The sequence below is a fragment of the Aspergillus puulaauensis genome, chromosome 7 (genome assembly GCF_016861865.1).
Source record: "Aspergillus puulaauensis MK2 DNA, chromosome 7, nearly complete sequence".
NCBI lineage: Eukaryota > Fungi > Ascomycota > Eurotiomycetes > Eurotiales > Aspergillaceae > Aspergillus > Aspergillus puulaauensis.
In genome coordinates this window covers 2,785,799-2,806,090 of record NC_054863.1, presented here as the reverse complement: position 1 = coordinate 2,806,090, position 20,292 = coordinate 2,785,799, and the positions used below count along the sequence as shown (strand labels likewise).

At 50.9% G+C, this 20,292-nt stretch overlaps 8 protein-coding genes across 8 annotated transcripts; 3 read left to right on the top strand and 5 right to left on the bottom strand.

Moving 5' to 3' along the window:
* Positions 1 to 330: 330 nt before the first annotated feature.
* Positions 331 to 2,922, bottom strand: SUL2 (SLC26/SulP family anion transporter; the record flags this gene model as incomplete). The annotated part of the gene is made up of 3 exons (XM_041696001.1): positions 331 to 1,838; positions 1,892 to 2,432; positions 2,488 to 2,922. The coding sequence occupies 3 exons, from the start codon at positions 2,920 to 2,922 to the stop codon at positions 331 to 333; spliced, it is 2,484 nt and encodes an 827-aa protein (XP_041561675.1).
* Positions 2,923 to 5,550: 2,628 nt separating this feature from the next.
* On the top strand, positions 5,551 to 5,877 carry APUU_71058A (uncharacterized protein; the record flags this gene model as incomplete). The annotated part of the gene is made up of 1 exon (XM_041696000.1): positions 5,551 to 5,877. The coding sequence occupies one exon, from the start codon at positions 5,551 to 5,553 to the stop codon at positions 5,875 to 5,877; it is 327 nt and encodes a 108-aa protein (XP_041561674.1).
* A 2,761-nt stretch (positions 5,878 to 8,638) lies between these two features.
* On the bottom strand, positions 8,639 to 10,059 carry YDJ1 (type I HSP40 co-chaperone YDJ1; the record flags this gene model as incomplete). The annotated part of the gene is made up of 4 exons (XM_041695999.1): positions 8,639 to 8,952; positions 9,013 to 9,831; positions 9,895 to 9,964; positions 10,024 to 10,059. 4 exons carry the CDS (start codon positions 10,057 to 10,059, stop codon positions 8,639 to 8,641), a joined length of 1,239 nt encoding a protein of 412 aa, XP_041561673.1.
* A 1,396-nt stretch (positions 10,060 to 11,455) lies between these two features.
* On the top strand, positions 11,456 to 12,109 carry FCY1 (cytosine deaminase; the record flags this gene model as incomplete). The annotated part of the gene is made up of 3 exons (XM_041695998.1): positions 11,456 to 11,614; positions 11,696 to 11,961; positions 12,088 to 12,109. The coding sequence occupies 3 exons, from the start codon at positions 11,456 to 11,458 to the stop codon at positions 12,107 to 12,109; spliced, it is 447 nt and encodes a 148-aa protein (XP_041561672.1).
* Positions 12,110 to 12,200: 91 nt separating this feature from the next.
* Positions 12,201 to 13,499, bottom strand: HEM12 (uroporphyrinogen decarboxylase HEM12; the record flags this gene model as incomplete). Its single annotated transcript, XM_041695997.1, has 4 exons — positions 12,201 to 12,274; positions 12,323 to 13,246; positions 13,352 to 13,393; positions 13,448 to 13,499. The coding sequence occupies 4 exons, from the start codon at positions 13,497 to 13,499 to the stop codon at positions 12,201 to 12,203; spliced, it is 1,092 nt and encodes a 363-aa protein (XP_041561671.1).
* A 721-nt stretch (positions 13,500 to 14,220) lies between these two features.
* Positions 14,221 to 15,272, bottom strand: RPP0 (60S ribosomal protein uL10; the record flags this gene model as incomplete). Its single annotated transcript, XM_041695996.1, has 3 exons — positions 14,221 to 14,915; positions 14,972 to 15,041; positions 15,099 to 15,272. The coding sequence occupies 3 exons, from the start codon at positions 15,270 to 15,272 to the stop codon at positions 14,221 to 14,223; spliced, it is 939 nt and encodes a 312-aa protein (XP_041561670.1).
* Positions 15,273 to 15,614: 342 nt separating this feature from the next.
* trm82 (putative tRNA methyltransferase) lies at positions 15,615 to 17,228 on the top strand (the record flags this gene model as incomplete). Its single annotated transcript, XM_041695995.1, has 3 exons — positions 15,615 to 16,027; positions 16,085 to 16,765; positions 16,820 to 17,228. 3 exons carry the CDS (start codon positions 15,615 to 15,617, stop codon positions 17,226 to 17,228), a joined length of 1,503 nt encoding a protein of 500 aa, XP_041561669.1.
* Positions 17,229 to 17,509: 281 nt separating this feature from the next.
* Positions 17,510 to 20,224, bottom strand: VPS53 (putative GARP complex subunit Vps53; the record flags this gene model as incomplete). Its single annotated transcript, XM_041695994.1, has 3 exons — positions 17,510 to 18,232; positions 18,285 to 20,080; positions 20,146 to 20,224. 3 exons carry the CDS (start codon positions 20,222 to 20,224, stop codon positions 17,510 to 17,512), a joined length of 2,598 nt encoding a protein of 865 aa, XP_041561668.1.
* Between the last annotated feature and the right edge of the window lie 68 nt (positions 20,225 to 20,292).

Genomic DNA, 20,292 nt, shown 5'->3' with positions numbered 1-20,292 from the left:
GGTTAGAAATTCTGCTTAAGTTATAGTAAAATGACTACTGAGCAGTATTCATTATGGGTATAAATCTCAATTGGTCTATATATGTGCTTAAACAGCTCAGAGGCTGCAAGGGGTATTCGTAGCGACGGTGAATGTGACGTCAAATGGTTCCAAAACCCAAGATCAGGAGTAGAAAAAGACAGATTAGATCAACAATCACTCGCTCCACAAATCATTAACAAGATGGGTAATAGGAAGAGTACATAAGTGAATAATAGGAAACTCCCGAGAATTAACTCAAGCTCAAATCTCCATCCAGGGAGGATGATAACGCATGCATAGACGCTAAAATCAGCTGTACGAAGGAGGCTCCTCTTCCTGAGAGTTCGCCAAGGCGCTCTCCACCGCACTGCTGATGTCGATGTGGAAAAATGGCCGGTTGACGCCCTGCACCACAGCCAATTGGCGGGGAGTTCGGTACGCCTTGCTATCCTTCAGGTCGCGCTGCAGCTTGTCTTCGCCAACGCTAGAGTTGGATGATTCTTCTTCGATGCCGTGCGTCTCGCGCTCGACGGCGTGCGAGGTACGCTTCATGCCGCTTTCCAAGTCGTTCCCGCCGTGGGCGCTCGCCTGGCGAGTCTGCTCGTTGGTGACCAGCTCGGCGTGGGCGGCGGCTGAGGACCGGCCTTCAATTTCCGACACACTGAAAATGGGCTTCCAGCGGTGGAAGCCGTCATCCGAGGTGGGGGTAGGGTACCCGAAGCCAGCGGCGACAAGAGCCCGCTTTGTCCAGCGGTTCTTTACGTGGGCGAAATGCCACTGTACCGTGCGAGGGGCCGTATAAATATCAAGTTGGTTGCGAACATCGATCAGGTTCTGCACCGATGTGGCGTCAACATTGTTGACAGCCGAGAAGTCAAGAATGATCGCCTTAAGGAGCGGAAGATGAGATCGATCCTCTTCCGCCTTCCCTTTGCGAGGACCTGGGTCATTCCAGGGGCGGTCACCGGGTTTGCCGTAGGAGAAGGGGTTGGTACGACGGGTCTTTTTGAAGAGGGCATCAACCAGGTAGTCGGTGTAATGGTTGGCGTTCGGGTAGTTGAAGCCCTCGGACAAGCGATAGATAAAGATACCCGGCAACGGTTGTTCGACTTGGATGTCGGGGTTGGAACCGTCGGCATGATTAAGGGGAAGGAAGATCGAGCGTACGCGGTCAGTGTCACCGCCAAGGGCCGGTTGGGGTTCCTCCAAATTGTGATCTCCGATAACAGAATGAATAGTGACACGGCCCAGAAATTCGCCGCGGGCCTTTGCAACGCGGAACAAAAGTATCGCTACCGATATACAGACAGTGCAGTAAACACCAATCTCAATTGTGGTGAAGACGGTAACAATGACACCAATGAAGAAGATCAAACAGTCGAGGGGTGAGACGCGATAGAACTGGTAAACAACGTTGGGAGGGGTAATCAAGTCGCCGACAGCGTGGATGATCACACCAGCTAAAGATGCACTTGGTATGTACCAGAAAAGGGCGGGTAAAGCATAGATGGCGAGGAGAACCACAACGGCAGTAATGACACCGGCTAGCGGGGTTCGGACACCTGCCTTTGACTTGATTGCAGTTCGTGAAAAGGATCCAGTGGCAGGGTAGCCACCGAGGAAGGGACCGAGCAAGTTGGACACGCCAATAGCAACCAATTCCTGGGAGGGGTCGATGGTGTAGTTGTTAACACGTCCGAACGACTTGGAAATGGCAATGTGTTCAATGAGAAGGACAATAACAGCCGCGGGCAGTTCGCTAGCGAAGGTCTTGATAATCTCGGCATTGACGGTAGGAACAGCAGCGTGCTGGAAGCCTGAAGTATAGTAAGCATCAACAGCCAAGTGAGCGCTTGTAGGACTATCTTACCACGGGGAACAGTTTCCAGAACCTTGAACGCCGGATTATCCCTCCGATGAAGGTTTACCGCCGCACTGATCATGGTGTAGAACAGAATCACGAAGACAGTGCGTAGCGTAGAGACGAAGAACCAGAACTTAGCACGGTGGGGTTGCTTTTTTGCCGCAATATTGCAAGCAAAGCGGATAATGTACAACATGGCGCAAGCAGTGACACCCATGGCAGCATCCAGGCCGGCAGTCGGAAGCTCCCTGAGGGTTTGAATGATGGTCATGTAAGTAGCTCCTCTGGTATTGACATCACCTTGCTCACCAAGCATGGTAGAAACCTGGCCAGAGATGATATTGACGGCGGAACCAGTCATGAAGGCGGTAATGGCTGGCAAGGGAATAAAATCAACAATAAAGCCGAGACGGAGGAGACCGAGGGCGCAAACAATTGCACCGCAGATAACTGCTAGACAAGAGGCAATAATATGAGGCTCCACATTAGTCGTCTCCTGGGCCTGTATAACAATCTTTCCGACGAGTGTAGACATAACAGCAACAGGCTAGATGCATTGATTAGCTAGTGACAACCAAGTAAAGGGTAAGTGTGATACGTACGCCAATGGTTATATCTTTGGACGTTGCGAAGAACCAGTAGATCAGAACCCCCATGAAGGAGGAATACAGTCCGTATTCGACGGGCAGCTCCGCAAGTTTGGCGTAGGCCATTCCTTGGGGAACGACAACAGCGCCAACAGTGATACCAGCGACCATGTCTCCAATGAGCCACTGTCTGTTGTAACGTGTGATCCAGGCCAGGAAAGGGAAAAGTCGATAGAAGTAAAGTCCGACTTGCTGCCAGCTTGGGGTGATTTCTGCAAACCATTCCCCGACGGTGGGCTCGGGCTCGACATAAGAGTGTGTTTCGATGGTGCCGACAGAAAATGTCGACTCGCCACGAGTGACAGGGTCATGTTGCTGCTTCTCAGGAAGCTTGAGTCCCAGGGTCTTGGCGACTCCATGGCCAACTTTTGAGCCAAATTCGTTAGGCATGTTGGGTTGACGAGACCGTCAGGACTGCGAATGGGGGCAGTAAAGGAATATATGTTCAGCGCGAACACTGGGGGCCGTCGTTCGCTGGACCTCTGGAGGGTCTGACGACAAATTGCAACCAGATGGTGAATTGCAAAAGCGAAGGAAATAAAGTTAAAACAAATCCGCACGATTCGCTCGTGATGGGGCCGGAACAATCAGTATATTTAAGCGAGCTGGCTGGCCATGTCCAGAGGATGGATGAGAGGTGAGGAAATTGCGCGAAAGTGGCTTTTAAATGAATCACGGCAGACTAAGGCGATGTCGTGATTCAGAGCTGTAAATGCGACTTCAGGGTTCCCCCACGAAAAAGATCTCGTAAAGTCAAACCCAAACGAGACGATCAAGCCACCAGCTAAGGGGATTGAGCAAGTCTAAGATGGAACGGAATATGCACCGGTGCAAGTTGAGTGGCCGGCAGACGGGGGGGCACAGGTCGTGGCGTACGGAGTACAGAGTTTGAGAAGGGATGCCACAAAGTACCGGGACACTAGAAAGAGAAGAATGAAGAGGAGGCAGCCAGATGTCCACAGCAACGAGTTGTTGGAAAAAAAGAAAAAAAGGTCGAGCAGTTCCAGGACAGGGACGGACGGATCTATGTCTTTTAGGCTTTTTTTGGCGGCGGCGGCGCAAGGAGATCTTGAGAGACGGGAGTCTGTGGGGGGGAGGAGCAGGAGCTGCGGCACTGCACACAAGCATGAGGCGAATCAGTTTGATAACGGCGGAAACTGCATGACTGCGGAATGCGGATGTCCCACAGTCGGACAATCCACTCTAAGTCCACTCTAAGTCTCTAACGCTCGGGCAATAATGGTTGTCACACAAATACAATTCCGACCCCGGGCCACGCAGCAGAAAAAAGCAAGCGGGAAGAGGGCAAGGGCGTGGAAAGGATCGTCAGTGGCCTGTTGCCGAGCGTTGACAGTGGACAACAGGCGTTTAAGCTTGGTGAAGACGCTGGCGTAATAAGGCCCATCCATCTCTGTTAGCGGGATTATCATTCATCGCCGCTGGTCTGGAGCGGAGCCCACCCATGGTTGCATTTTGCAGCTTGCACGCCAGGATCTTGCCCAAGAACTGCGCTTACGGTGTGACTTTGAGCATCGGGTCATCTGGAGGCGCTCATCTGCAGAATCCGGCGTCATCGCGCAGGAGATCTGGCTGGATTGCAGCGAAATGAGGGGTCTTGGGGAGCAACTGTTGTTGATACACAGCTCGGGCAGGGTGGAAAACCGCCCATTCTGCCGCCTGCCACCGCCCTCTCAGGCCCGGCCACCCGGCCAATCAGCACTGTAGAAAAGCCGGCCAGCCAATGGGAGGCAGCACAGAACACGCCATCGGCCAGACAGATGGTGAAAGCTCGATTTCCCCACGTGTGGAACTGCATTTTTATTTTTGAATATTCTGATTATCTCTCGCTGTTCTGAGTAGACTCCTCGACAGTCGCAGCGATGATGTCGACGCCGGACGGCCACTGTCACCCGGCAGCGGGGTCTTTGTGTTCGCCCACTCCCAGTGTGACTTGCTCGAGTGACACTGCCTCGTGGGAGTACAACTGGACACTGGCCCAGGATAACTGCATGGCTTCGATCGCTGGCAGAATCCAAGGCTTGGCACTGCACGCCCAAACCCTGGGGATCCCGTCATGCTGGGCGAGATTCATCTTCATGGTTGTTACCGCACCGGGCATCGTTTACGAATGAGACACCATGAGCAGCCAAATGAAACGCCCGGCGTCGCTCGCTCGTATGCAGGCGCCTTGATTGAGATTCCTTCATCTCGAGGCAGAGTGGACAGGTGGACTGGGGCCCGGCCAAGCGCCCGCAGGAATGGCTGGCGAACCCTGCGCTCTCCACCACCGCCGGTCACCTCATCAGCCCCTAAATCGCGTCATCATTCTTTCCTGCGCCGCGTCCTCTGCGCTTCCCCGTTGGTATACCCAAAATCACCAAAATTCAGAAAATTCGACAGTGATGCTCAGGAACAGCTGCGATCAGCTTGACGTCCGCCTTCTTGAACCATTCCCCAGAAAATGCACAACGGGTGTGACATGACCATATTTTATGGGCCCTTGCTGATCACATCGCTGCAGTGGTACAGAGCTGTATAGTCCAGGCGACATTCTCGAGTCCAGCAATAACCACGATACGAAAATGGTGTGACAGGGCACAATCTCCGAGGAGCCCAGTCCAGATCGTTCGCCCCGAGAGTTCTAGCTACCTTGGACCTCTCAGCCCCAACCCTGGCTTCATCGACTTCCAGCCACGAATACACACAAAGAATTGACCATTGGCGACCCATACGAATTTCCCCATCGCTCACGGACTGTCTCGCAGGTGCATTGCAGCCGTCCATCTAGTCCAGTAATCGTCGCGGTCATCAGATGCACCCCCACGGAGCTGGCCCTTCTGGAACGATTTCTCGATTAACCTCAAATGTCGTCATTTTAGTGAGGTATGAGCCATACTCGTCCGCCAACCATGCGCCTCTCATATCGCGTTATTTCGCCAGGGGTGTTGGATAAGAGGACATCCAAGAACCCTTGGAGCAAGCTTGACATCGCACAAGCAGGACGGGTTTATTATTGGCATGCCTCGTGGTCCGTGGAGGCGCACGCTTATCTTGATGACAATCTTAGTGTTGATACAGGCCGAATATCAATCTACCCTGAGCATTGATGCCGCGACTCCTGATGTCTCAAACCTGTTCAGCTTGGGTGCCTTCAGAAGCTCAGTCGCCCCTGATGGTCTTGGTTCTAGATGCCTTGTCACGCTTTACTCCGTTCTCGCGCCACGCAACTCCCCGTCTCAGTCGCCCCGTGCCTCGTACCTTCGACTCCAGTGTCAAGCCGCGCCCCTAGCATCTCCACTGACGACCAAAAATGGCTTTATTCCCGAATTCTGCTCGACGAACTAGTGCCCGACTATTTGTCACTCTTTTCACCCGTCCATCCAGTGGCAAAACTTCGCATGGAACGTTCGTACACTTCAACAATCGAACTACGACATGACCACTCGAGATCATGCATCTGCTCCCTTCTATTAGGTACATACCCTTTCGTGCGTCTCTAATCTAGACCCAGAGTCCAAGCACCCAACTCGCAGAGCACCGCGCTATTACAAAATTGAACCCCTTGCCTCGTCAATGCTCTTCTGCAGTCCTACCCAGGAACCTAGCTCTCGCTCTGCGGGTGCGACCGGAGCTTTCAAACTAGGTCGGACAGCCCCTTGCGGCATGCCGATGCTCTCGGTCGACTTGGCCGAGCAACCTAGCGTCGAGACCGCACTGTCTCTCAGCCTCCTCGGCAGCGTTGCATGAATCAAATACCTCAAGCACATGTACATGTTCACATGATCAGAACTGGACGCAGACATAACCAGATGCCGACATTCCACCGGACTGTGTTCTGTCCCTTCCTTATAGATCCATGATCTAGGCCAGGCCATAGAGTGCGAGTGATCGATGGGCATACAGACCTCTACCTTTGTTCAGCCAGCCGGTCAACTGGGTGGCCTTTTGGTCTCGCTAGCCTTGCTAGGGCAATACAGAACAGGGGCAGCGATTTGGCCCTACGGTATAAGTTTCTATCCGCACTCTGCCACTGAAGGAGGTAAAAACTTCAAAGATGGATATTGGTACCCCATGTTCGACAGCGCCATCTGTCCCCCCATCCATCTCCAGGGTTGAGCATGTAATAAGCGAGGCAAAGTGAGGTAAGGTACATTCCACCGACAAAAACCGCACGACCTTCCCCCATCTGTGCAGCTCAACTGTTCATCTGGCGAAATAAATGCATACATACTCGGTAGGTCTGATATACGTAGGTATATATATAGAATACCCCATTCAATTGAACCCAATCAGCACGTCAATGGCCACACGTTTACTCAAAATAGAGTGTCGACATCCAAGTAGTGCCCGGCAGCGCTATTCAGGGTATAAAGGGCATTCCTTTCACAAGCAGCTGTGCTCCTACTCACTTTCCCTGCTATTCCAGAGGCATGGCATGTGCTGGATAACTCGATCAACATCAGTGTCCGCGGCGCAGCCAGCTACGAGGTCCAGAAAATGCAATACCTACCCAAGGTGCAGCGCACTGCATGTAGTAAGGTTTCCAATACGAACTCATCCCTCCCTTCTTGTAATGTTGTCAATGCAGTCAAGTAGCTAGCTAGCTAGCCAACACGTTTACCCGGCGAACTACTAACTGCCCAATTATCCACCCTCTTTTCCAGAAACACTCTGAGTGGAAATGTCCTGTATACCCCTTCTCTCCCTCCGTCCCTGTAGGCCTACCAACCAGCCCTGAAGTACACTCTGTCTATACTATAGCTAAATTCAAATATTCCGTAACACACGTAGGCACAGTTGCGTAACGGTCTTTCTAGTCCTGTCTTACCCTTTTCTATTCCTCGTCAGAATAAAATCAATTATCGATTGCCTAACGGGTCCCAAGAGGCATGTTTCCCACATACTATGTATGCTATGGTTAACGCCCACCATGCATCCATTTCATCTCACAAGTTTCCACGTGCTATAATCCCAATTCAATATCAGGTGCATTAGGTGCTAATACTGCCGTAGGAACCTGGGCTACTCCAGCTTACTTCGGTTACCCTTACTTATATCACAAACCAGCAAATAGGTGGAGGCATAGTTGTATCGAGATCACACCGGACTCCTCGGAGTTGGAGTTCAATCAATGACTCACTTGGAAAGGGACGTTCGAATGGTATCTTGGGAGATAGTATATGGTCTATTCACGGGAATTTGAAGTATATATAGTAAGGTAGCTTTAGCGTTTGGTTATGGCGGATACTATTTCGAGTCGTCGGTAATAATCAACAAAACATCGATGTAACGCTCTCAGGGTGCCAATGATTTCTAGCAGGGGAAATAAGGTATTTTAAATTGAAACTGTCAAAACTGCGGTTGTAGATGCTCCCCATTACGGCCAGTGTCGGGGGTTACGGATGTATATATTTGGACATATCCCTAGCGGACGGATTACGCAGGTTAACAAAACAAAATTAGGGAGGAAGAGCATAATGTTACCACCAGGGGATACATGGTCCTCCATATTTCAAGTACAGGATATATAATTACAAGGGTTAGATAAAGGACCGTGGTGAGCAACCTTGGAGGTAGCTGCCAGGGTCCTCACCGATTTACTTATATACCGATGACCCCAATACCCAGTCCCAAGGTTATCTGGGGAATTGCGACGATTCTACACGATCTACAACACACTCATGGAAGCCGATGAAGGAAAATTCATACCCAAGTTCATGCGAGTCTATAATGTTGGTAACCACCCCGAGAAAACTATCCCCGACCTGCGGTCAAACCCAGTCGCACACAATAAAGCGCGAAAGCTGGACATCCGTTCGTGACGTGCCAGCCCAGGTCCACCTAGGACGAAAATGGAAGGAGATTTGGTATAGAAATCAAGCGAGTCAAGCGGTCGACAGATGCCGGGGAAAAAATGAAAAAAAGGGGGTGAAGAAAATTAGAATCTCCATTCATCATCCGAATCTTCGGTGCAAACGCCATCGCAAAGCAAGTCGTCGAAAAAACAAAACAGAATAGACCAGCACCAGGGCTGACCTTCAACATGGTATCATAAGCGAAGTTCATGAAGCCCTGGCACATCCGTTACCCAATCATAAAACCTAGTTTACTGAGAAGCGCATTGCACCCGCTCAGCACCAGGAGGAACATCATCGTCGTCGTCATCCATACCGGCCGCGCCGTGGGCGCGTGCTTGTGAGCCGCCATCACCCTCAACGTCTTCCAGTTCGAAGTCTTCCACCATAGCATCTGAAGGAGCCTGGGCCTGTTCCTTGCGGGGTGGCAGAACTTGCTCCAGGAGGTTGAGGTTTTGCAGATCGTCCTTCTCAGGGAACTTGACGTCGAACTGGATGTAGAGGTTACCGTGGTCGTGGTGGCGGAAAGATGGCATACCCTGGCCCTTGATGAGCTTGATAGCGCCTATAATCATCATATTAGTTTTTTCCCCCCTTCATTGCACCTGCTGATCGGGTTACATACCAGGAGTGATAACCTCGCCAGGAGCGATCGTCACGGACAACCACCGTTCGTCAAGGTGCTCAATGTTAAGAGTTCCACCGCCGAGCGCGGTGAGAAGGTCGATCTCAGCGTGGTAGAACAAGTCATCGTCCTTGCGCTGGAATCGAGGGTGGGGCTTCTGCTCAATCTCGAAGACAACATCTCCAGGCATAACGCCAGGGAGCTGATCACCTTCACCGCGGAATTCGATCTTGTGGCCGTTCTTGACACCACGGTCGACGTGAACGTGAAGGACCTTGCGCTCAACAACGGTCTTCTTACCGTGACAGTTGCGGCAGCGGTCCTTCTCACGGATGATCTCTCCTTCACCGTTGCAGTCGGGGCAGACGGTCTGGAAGCGCTGGATCATGGGGCCCATCTGGCGCATCATGGTCTTCATACCTGAACCGTTACAGCCGGTACACGACTTAACAGCGCCATCCTTACCACCACGGCCATCGCAGGTGGAACAGATGACGGACTTCTGGAGAGCCAGCTTGGAGACCTTGCCGCGGTAGATGTCTTCCAAATTGACCTTGTGAACGTGGTGGATGGTGCGAGCCTTCTTGGGGCCCGTGTCCCGCATACCACCACCGAACATGCCACCGAAGCCACCTCCGCCGCCAAAGAATTGTGCGAAGAGATCCTCAGCACCCATGCCACCGGCACCGCCACCACCTTCAAGACCCTCCTCGCCGAGTTGATCATAGATGGACCGCTGCTGGGAATCGGACAGAACTTCGTACGCTTTGGTGATGTCCTTGAACGTTTCGGCGGCCTCAGGGTTGTTGGGGTTCTTATCTATACGGGGGATAAAGTCAGGATACTCGTCGCTTGTTTTTCTTTCCATAAATTGTCACGTACCAGGGTGGTACTTGAGGGCACTCTTCTTGTAGGCAGTCTTCAGTTGAGCCTCAGTGGCCGACGGGTCAACCTAGGACAGACACTGTTAGCTTCACCGCCAGATAACAAAGTACAGATAGTGAGACTCACCCCGAGGGTATCGTAAAACTTCGTATCCTTAACCATTGTGATCTAAATCTAAAGTGTACCGGAGGAAGAGTGAAAAAGAAAGGAGGAGTTCGCGAGGGGTAAAAAGGAAGCAAGGCTCCGAATAAACAAGAACTTTTGAACGGAAAGCTGGACCGGGAGGGCAGGAGTCGGGAAAAAATGCAATCGCCGGACGTGAGAGAAGGAGGGCAAAAATAGTCGGCTAGAGCCTTGGATGTGGAGGAGGGGATGTGAAGGTGGTGAGAGAGAGGGTTTTAAAAGGAAGTGGATGGCGGCTTGAAGAATTGGTCCGACGGCTGAATGAGAGTGGAAGAAAGTTGGGGATGGCGAAGGGCTGTATCTTTGGTAATTCTGCGTAATTGGATACCAGGACCAGGCACCGATGGACCTTCTTTCCGCGGTAACTTTGCGGGATTGGAGGTATGGCTGATACCGGCGATAAGTCGATAACTACAAATTAGACAAGTGCAGAAAAAAGCGGACTTCAAGATAGAAAGGCGAATTGATTGCTTTTTAACAGACTGCACTCAACCTGGGCGTCCGTCTCACTGATCACTGTTGGATTTCTATCTTTGTACTTCTTGTCGTTTCGACCTCGCAGATTGCCCGCTGAATTCCATGCCAAGCACATTCGACCTTCTTCGATGCTCTTCCATCGAATTCTTGGAATTTCTTCCGTCGCCTGCGTAACTCAATTACAAAACGAGGGTTAGTGTCAGCCTTGCCTCACCTCCGCAAGCGTATTTTTGGTATCCTACCGGTTTCCACTGTCATAAATCGAACCGTGGAGCACAAAGAGAAATTCCAACCCAACCACAAAATCTTATTTCTTTGCCTCAGGCGGCGACAGAATTACCAATCCTTATCGATAAGAGTCCTGAACAAGAAAGAGAGGGGCCACACCACCAAGAGCGTTCTAACAAACGCGTACTCAGAGTACATCAAGAGGCTGAGTTTATCACTACCTTTGGGACATATCGGCTGACTGGGATGCAATCTTCACTCAGGTGGCGAGATAATATCTTAACCTTGTAGTGCATCATATGCTTCACCCCTCCTCCCAATCCACAGCAGACCAGCGTTCGAGCTCGCCCTCCGGGAATGTGCCATTCAATCACTCGACTAAAAGCCCCGAGCCACTCATATCCATCCCTAGAAGCCTAACTCTTAGGTCCTACTACTTACCCCAAACTACATCGCACCCTATGTATCTGGATCTTTAAATCCGCGTGGAGCTCCTTTCAAATTGCGGGTCAAGCTAAAACCAGAACGGCAGCTAGCCACATTCCCCGACCCGTTCTGATATGCAAGCTCTGCACCACTTATCTCTATATCCATATATATGCCTTTTGCCTTAAATTCACTATCTATTACCTCACCCTTCTCAGCCTTCAATTTGATATAACCCCGAAACATGGATACAGACGCTGGATTCATCGCAGCTGTTGAGGAGGCCAGAAACGGCGCGGCCGAGGGCGGCGTCCCTATCGGCGCGGCACTCGTAGGCAAAGATGGAACGATTCTTGGCAGGGGACATAATATGCGTGTGCAGAAGGGTAGTGCAACGTTACATGTTAGTTCCAGGCCCTCTCCATCTATATTATACTACGGTCGATAAGCCGTGGAAGGTTTGGCTAACTAGGTGCGGGTACAGGGCGAGATATCGGCCCTTGAGAATTCTGGCCGTTTACCTGCGTCGGCGTACGAAGGCGCTACAATGTACACGACTTTGTCGCCGTGCGATATGTGCACTGGGGCTTGTATCTTGTACAAGGTTAAGCGGGTGGTGATTGGTGAGAACAGGAATTTTGTTGGTGGAGAGGAGTATCTCAAAAGTCGCGGGGTTGAAGTAGTGGTGTTGGATAATGAGGAGTGTAAACAGATGATGGAGAAGACTATTAAGGAGAATCCTGAGCTTTGGTAGGTTGTTGCATTCTTTCTTTTATCCTCTGTGGTATCTTTTTGGTTGCTTAACTGAGCCCTTGATCCATCTTTTTTCGGTGTTTGAAAGCAAACCCATCTGGTGCTGACACCATGTCAATACAGGAACGAGGATATTGGTGTCTAGTATTGGAACATTATATTCCCATATCCCATATGCAGGCCGGCCGATATGCCCCCGCCAGAAAATCAGCCCTTGTGTCGCCAAATTGAGACGCTTAGTCGGCCGTGAGCCGATGAATCTCCTCAAAGTAGAATTTGAGATCATCGGGTTTCACAAAGGGTGTGACACCTATATAAAATTAGCACATACGAAGCATGAAGAATTAAAGAAGCATACCATGGCCCAAGTTGGCAATCCATCCTTGCTTTCCCTTCTTAAATCCATCGGCCATCGTCTCCACAGCCTGGGTAATAGCCTCGCGGCCTCCATAGAGAACACCGGGGTCAGCGTTGCCCTGAATTGTCACCCTCCCGTTGGCGATCTTGAACGCCTCAGCCGGGTCATGCAACCAGTCCAGCCCAACAACATTATATCCCGATTCGCAAAGATCGTCAAGGGCATACCAGGCACCCTTCGCAAAGACCGTCATTGGCACCGGTTCCAGACCCATCTCCTTTAGTCTGCGGGGCAGGTTCGCAGAGATATGTCTCAAATACGGCAGAGAGAATCCCTTAAAGGACGCCGGCGACAGCTCTCCGGCCCAGGAGTCAAATACCTGGACCAGCTGGGCGCCCGCAGCCACCTGAAGTGCCAGATACTCCACACAGATTTCGGCAATCTTCTGGAGCAGCACCTGCGACTCCTTGGGATATCTATAAACCCACGTCTTGCTCTGAATAAACATCTTGCTGCCACCACCCTCAACCATATAGCAAAGCAGCGTCCATGGTGCCCCGCAGAACCCAATAAGCGGAACTCTTCCATTCAGTTTCGTCCGGGTAAGCGTGATCGCCTTGTATACGTAGTCTAATTCCGCCTTGACGTCAACTTCCTTCGCTATGACCTTCTCGTATTGTCCGTCGGTGGGGGAGCTGAGCGGCTCAGGGAAGTGAGGTCCCTTCTTATCGACCATTTCCACGGTCATACCCATTGCTTGCGGGATGACCAGGATATCGGAGAATATAATAGCAGCGTCGATAAGGCCCTCATATCGGTCGACGGGCTGGATGGTGATTGTTGAGGCAACTTCGGGGTCACGACAGCACTCGAAGAAGTCACGGGTGCCCTTGGCTTCGTGGTATTCCGGGAGGTAGCGGCCAGCTATGAGGAGCAAAAAAGTCAGTTATATATATTATAAAGCGTACAAGATTTAAGATGAAGTAACTAGGAATTTGCAGTGAACGGAAGCGCAGAGGTGAACCGTACCCTGTCGCATAATCCATATCGGCGGACGCTGCACCTTTTCACCTAAAGATATAGTTAGATCGAGGCTTCAAAAGGCAATCGTAGATAATGTAATACCCCTTGCAGCTCTCAACAATAAATCGTTCTTCAATGGCGCGAATTGTGTCATTTTGTCAGGCGGGGCAGAGGGTTGGTTGGTGAGGGAGGGGAACTTGGAACCGCAGTCTCCGATGCTCCGATGATATTCTTGCTCTGGCCATCTGGGTGCCTCGGGCCGTCTGCCCCGCGATCCACATTGTTCATGTATTCTGACTAAAAATTTTATCATTATTTAAGTGGCTTTACAAGGAAACAAATGCGCAGAATGGGTAGGTATTCTCTATATCTATTCCTAGAAGTAATCTCAGTTCCGCCACCTGACCACGCCGAGTTAACCCTGAGCTAGCTAGGGCAACAGTCACCAATCTACAAATTGTGAAGGATAAACATCTACGAAGTACGAAGTAGGAAGTAGCCTATGACAACTGTTAGTATGAAGAGTAACAGCGCATGTGTGTGTAATGTCAAGGCAATTGAGGGTGAGGCGTCAGCAAAAAATTAGAGTGTTTGTTGTTGCGTGTTTTTAATCTTCAGCACACCGGCAGGTGTTACGAGTTAAAAATTATATCATCTTCCGCCCGGAATGTGTCGTGATAGGTAAGGGGATGCTCAAGGATTAGGAGACAAAACGTACCTTGATGACTGTGTAAGAATATGAAGCGTAGCTACGTTCATATCTTACTAGAACAGAAAATGTTCACCAGTATCATTTTTCATTACCCAACCTCATGATTGGTCATAAAGAGTATCTAATACATGGCATTCGTATCCCGTACATTGGCACGAGACGTTTAGTCGAAGAGACCGAAGCCCATGTCCTCGTCGGACTCGTCAGCCTCCTCAGCGGGAGCAGCCTCGGCAGCAGCAGGGGCAGCACCCCCAGCAGCGGCAGCGGCGGGAGCGGAGGAAGCGTAAGCGTCAGGGTTGGCGATACGGTCCTTGAGCTCCTCAATCTCGGGCCAGCTGTACTCAGTCTCGACAGCAACAGCCAAGGCCTTCTTGTAGCCGTTGACGAGAGAGTGAATAACCGAGGGGATGGTGGGGTAGTTGGTAGCCAGCGAGATGGTGGCGATGGTCTTGATGGCACCGCTGAAGGCCTCGAGAAGCTGCTCCTCCTCGATGTCGAGAACGGCAGCGCTGAAGGTCTGGCCGTTGTCGTAGACCTGCTGGATGGTCATACCGTAGGTGAAGGGAGAGATGTTGAGCATGTTGAGCAGGGTGGCCTCGGAAGGACCGACCTTGGTGGCCTCCTCAACGAGCTTAAGATCGGTGGTAATTTCAATGGTACCACGGGCAATCTTGGTGGGAACACCGAGAGCCTGGAAGAAAGAGGTCTTACCGGGTTCCATACCAGTGTTACCGGCAGGAATCCAGACATCATCGGGGGCGATGGCACCAGCACGAGCAGGGGCAGCGACACGGTTGGCAAGGATCTTCTCCTTGGTAGCCTTGAGGTCACCGTTGGTGAAGATGAAACCGACGTTGCCTAATTCATTATCAGTCTACACGTTTTACCGACTCTTTTTGGCTTGATGTACACACCCTTGACGTGCGGCAGGAGACGCTCGTACTCGGGGTTGTCGTTGATGAAACCCTTGAGGGCACGGCGAACCTAGAAAAATTTCGGTCAATTGCGCCCACATAAAATCGCAGACTGAATAGAGCTTACCATGGTGTTCTTGCCCATCAGGACAACACCCTCACCACGGAGGGAGATACGGATCTCGTGCATCTGTTGAGAGCTGACATTGTCAACACCGACGATGAACACGGTCTTGTAATCGTCAAGAAGGCTCTTGAGCTTATCGAAGTAAGCGGCCTTGGTCTCGGACTTGCCCCCCATGTCTCCTTATTTCACTGAAGATAGGATGTTTAAGGGCAAGGGAAAATTCGTAAAATGGTTGTTGTTGATGTCGGTATGCGACGTTGAAGCTTTTCGGATTTGTGCGTTTTGGCGATTTTCTTTTCTTGTGGCTTCCGCTCGCTAGCCGATCACGTGTGCCCCGCCCAAGCTCCGCCGCCATCCATTGATGGAAATCTCGATATAACAAGACGGGAGAACAGAGAAATGTGCCTGCTGGAGATTAGTTTGGTTGTCTATCTGTCTTGATCCATTAATCTGCTTGTACAGTGTGAGATTTAACCGTTTACAACTCATCCTGCCCCGCCAAAACTCTACACCAGCATGGCCGAAAACTTCCAGCATCCGCTCCAATGCATGCAATTTGTCAAGAAAAAGAATGGCGACTCTAGAAATGTGCTCGTAGCATCAGCTGGCGCAAAGCTGTTCTCTTATTCTGCGGAATCTGGAAAGCGGCTCTCCGTCTGGCCGCAAGATGGTGTGGATGATCCTAATGCAAACAATGCTGGATCTAACCTAGAGATTGAAGGCCCTCCTGGGAAAAAGAGAAAGGTTGATACATCTTCGGAGCAGAAAGTTGGCGTGGAATCTACAAAGAAGCCCGCTGCCTGGACGAGCATACCCGTTGTGACGTCCACATCTGATGGTGAATATCTCGTTGCGCTCACAGGAGAAGACAAATGCGTCCGTGTCTTTCAAATCGAGGGAGACGGTTCGTTCTTGCAATTAAGTGAAAGGTAAGTGTAGCTCCCGTTTAGTTAAGTGGATGAGTAGGACCTCACACCATATCCCAGGCAAATGCCCAAGCGGCCGTGCGCCATCACATTCATGGAAAACAGTGACATCCTGACCGGCGACAAGTTCGGAGATGTCTATTCCATGCCATTAATACCCAGCGCTGAGCCACGTGCTGTCTCAAAGACTCGGAACCAGATGGGTTCCATGCGTATTGCTGCCACAAACCTCACTGTGCATACGCAGCGCAATCTCAGGTCACTTGAAATGCAATTAGAGCGGCAGAATGACTCCAATCAGAAGAAGGAATCTGAAAAGCCCATCTTCGATCATGACCTGCTTCTAGGCCATGTCTCCCTCCTCACAGATGTCGCTTTTGCCTCACTTCCTTCACCGGATCCATCATCTACCCAGAAAAGAAGCTATATTCTCAGTGCTGATAGAGATGAACATATCCGTGTCTCTCGCAGCGCTCCCCAAGCACATGTCATTGAGAACTACTGCCTTGGACACACTTCATTCATTTCCAAACTCTGCATTCCCCAATGGGCACCGGAATTCCTTATCTCTGGCGGCGGTGACCCTCATCTCATCGTCTGGAACTGGGCAGCTGGCGAACTCCTACACACGGTGCCCCTCATCGAGGAATCTCTTGAAGGCAAGGAAGTGGCTGTTCGCGGAATCTGGGCAGCCTCTCTTGGTCCAGAAGCCCAGCGTGTTATTTTTGTCTCTCTGGAAGGGTGCGTCCCCCGATCATCAAGCCTCTAGTTCAAGCAAACTAACAATCTTCACAGAAGCCCAACCCTCCAAACATTCACTCTAGAAACCAACGGCTCAATAACACCGCAGGATCCCGTCAAGGCCTCAGGCAATGTCCTGGACGTCCAAGTCAGCGAGGACGCCAATACGGTGCTCATCTCAGTCGATTGCATCCGTGAGCCAGGGTCAACACAAGAATGGCGATCAAGCCCAGTTCCTTCGGCTTCTCTGCTTGAGGCATTCCGACTGAAGCAAGGTTCCAGGAACAAATTAGAATGGGAATCTGTTTCAGACGCAGTGATCAACACAATCAATGAAGCGGGGACGTCACCTGTATCATTGCCCGCGGATGGTGATCACAAACAGAAAGCCGCATTGAACAATTCTTTATATACCATGACAAACCTAAGGAAGAAGCTTGGCGAGGACTACGATGAGAGGTAATTAGCGCGTTCTGATGATTCACGGATTACAATGGTGTACATGTAAATAGATAGAGGCTAGACGGCTACCCAAAAAGTAAATATGGCGAATTAGTATGTGCTTGAAGTAGCTCTTCCTATTATATACTGCTAATATTTCCTAAAATAGTTCCCACAATGCGATGCTCTGCTCAATGCTGGTCTAAGAGTAAGAAGAATATAAATAATATAATCATAAAACACGCGGCAGCAGGCCTATGTCTGTCATCGCTGAAACGTATACACAAGAATGTTCGTTCCACTTCACCCATCATCACCACCCCTGCCGAACCGACCTCCGAAGCCCAAGTCTCTCCGGAAGAATTTGCCAAGATTCCTCAGATTCTCATTCAAATTAGACCCCACGTCGCCGGTTTGACTTTGGGTTTGTACAGAAGGTCCAGGTGTAACAGCAGGTGTACCTGAAGCAGACAACGAGTTACCGCCTCCGGATGCGGTGGCGTTTGTAGGTGTGGATGAGCCCATGGGTGTGCCTAATCTATCAACACCATCCTTCGCCGCAGAGATGATTGCTGACCCAAGCAGAGAGGCATCAAATCGACCGCTCGATGCCGCCGAGGCGCTGCCAAGGTTGCCCAGTCCTAACCCCTGTGAAACGGACGTAGACGATGAAGCCGCGTTTGTTTGGAGCCCACCCAGTACAGGATTACTTTCTTGGATGTTAGAGGCGTATCGGTCTGAGGTGCGATGGATCTGGAAGAGTTCTACCAGATGGTTTTGCTCCTGGCGGCTCCGAATACCCTTCAGGTCAAGGATCTTACGGAAGTTTGTATTGTTTCGATCCGCAATGTGGATTAAGTAGGCTTGAACGAGGGCTTCAGGTGGTGAGGGTTGTACTTGAAGGGTTTTAAGCAAGGTTTCGATCTTTGCGAAACTATTGTTCACGCGCTTGACGAAGCCGGCGGGGGGCGGAGCAGGTAAAAGTGAAGATAGGCCTGTTTTGATGGTGTACGTATCAAGGAGCATCTGCAGTGTGTTAATTATCAATTGTATACAAGATGGCAGGGGTGAAACTTACCTGCTCTGCGCCTGTCTCCGAAACAGGCTTACATTGGAAGACGTTCTGGAGGAAAATATTCGCAATCAACTCCACTACGTGGTCCGCGAAAGCCCTTGCATATTGTTGCTTATGAATCAACGGCAAGATATCGGACGATTTGGTGCTCGTTTTCGACAGCAATTCCCCGACGTAGGAGCTCTGGTCGCTAACTCCCTCCATCCTATTCCACGGCGTGTTGCGCATCTCTCGCCAGCAAGGCTCCAGCTCAGTCTCAACTTTACGCACAAGGCCTCGGACAGCAGCAGATGCTATTCCCATAAATGAATCCGCTTGGCTTTGCAGGTCAACACCTTGCTTTAAATTCTTGTCGAGGCGGCTTTTTATCTTCTCCTCCAGTTGATTACACGTGGTGTAGCAGTAGTCTGTCGTGTTGAGCACGGCAATATACTCTTCCACCCCGGGTGACCCCAGGGGGTTGTGAGAAGTTGGTTGGTCGCTGATATAGTAGAGCAATACCTGCTGAGCGTACTGGTCAAGATATTTGGCAAAGACTTTCGACAGGTCTGCGAGGCTTGCGCCTGTGGACAGCTTCGCGCACTGCTGAAGGGCGTGTCTATAGAAAGTAAAAAGCTCCATGGAGGAGGCAATGACTATGTTTGAGTCAAATTCTTCCCCTAGCGGTTTAACGGGTTGCTGGCGGTATCTCGGTATCAGGGTGGCCAGCTGTTTGTCCTGAGCATTTACCCATACACTCAAGTAAGGCTCAAACGCTTCAGAAATAGCTTGGCCAAATACAGGCGTTTCCGCTGAGGCAAATGTATCAGTCGAAGGTCGAGATGGGATTGCGAAGCGTCGCTCGAGGGAATGCTCAAAGTCAAGTGTTTCCTGTAAACAGGAGAGCAACAAATTGACATCAATTGTTTGACCGTTTCGCACCGACCGGGAGAGTATTCCTTTAAAGTCATCCCTCGTTCCCTCGCAGAATGCGTTTGCCAGTATCTCATCCACTCTCCAAGTCGCGGGGAATATGGGGCCGTACTCTTCGTCGTAAATTCGCAGAATCCGTCGGAACCACGAATACCTTCGCGAAATGTTGTCCAAAGACCCCGCCTCTTCATTATTCCGAAAGACTTGCCGATATTCACGCAGCTGGAAATTGCAGTACCAAGTCATCAGCCTAGTCCTTGCATGTTCACCAAGCGCGTCCATGACGGAACACGCCTCTGAAAGCGCCACCCTCCTCGCGACTACTTCGCCCTTAGCAAATGCCAGCTCGAAATCCTCACAGATCTGTTCCAGCAAATCCCGTTGTATATCTGCCACATTTCGACTAAGGAGAGCGATCTGATCAATCGACCGATACGACTTGAAGTGCGCGACCAATTGAATCACTGCCTGGAGCAGCTGAGAGCAGTCCCGATACTGTCGCGTGCGGCTGAGGACACGTAGTTGGTCGTACGCAGTGGTCAACATCTGCAGTCTTTTCAAAGCCGTCATCGACTGTGTCAGGTTCTTCTTTGCGTTGTCCAGCTGCTTAATATCCGCAGTCATCTCCGTGATGGAGTGCTCCGTCTTGGACGCGCGGTCGCGGACATCGTCAATTTTCTTGAAAAGCTCCGACAAATCCGCCTTAGCGGTCTGAATGCGCTCGACGCTCTCCGCATTTGACGTGACCTGGTCCTCCACCAGCGCGCCAATTTCAGTGTCTAGCTCGGCTTCGTAGTCACGCAATCGTTGGGATACATCGGAGACGGAGGAGAGGGTGGAAGGGTGTGAGAAGATACCGTTTAGGTGATCAATGGGGTCATAGTCAGCTGGTAATTTATATCCATAATCAGCAAGTTAATCTGCAATCACGGTCTCAATTCCATCGGCTCACCTGCGTCCAGGGGATCGAGGGGCGCTGTCCCGTTGGAAGCCATCTGGCCGGTGTTGTGTGTGATAATTGTAGCGGGCATTCCATTAGCTCTCGGGAATGAACGCAGGGATCATGCTGCAGGTCCAGTCGGAAAGCGCGCACTGTGGG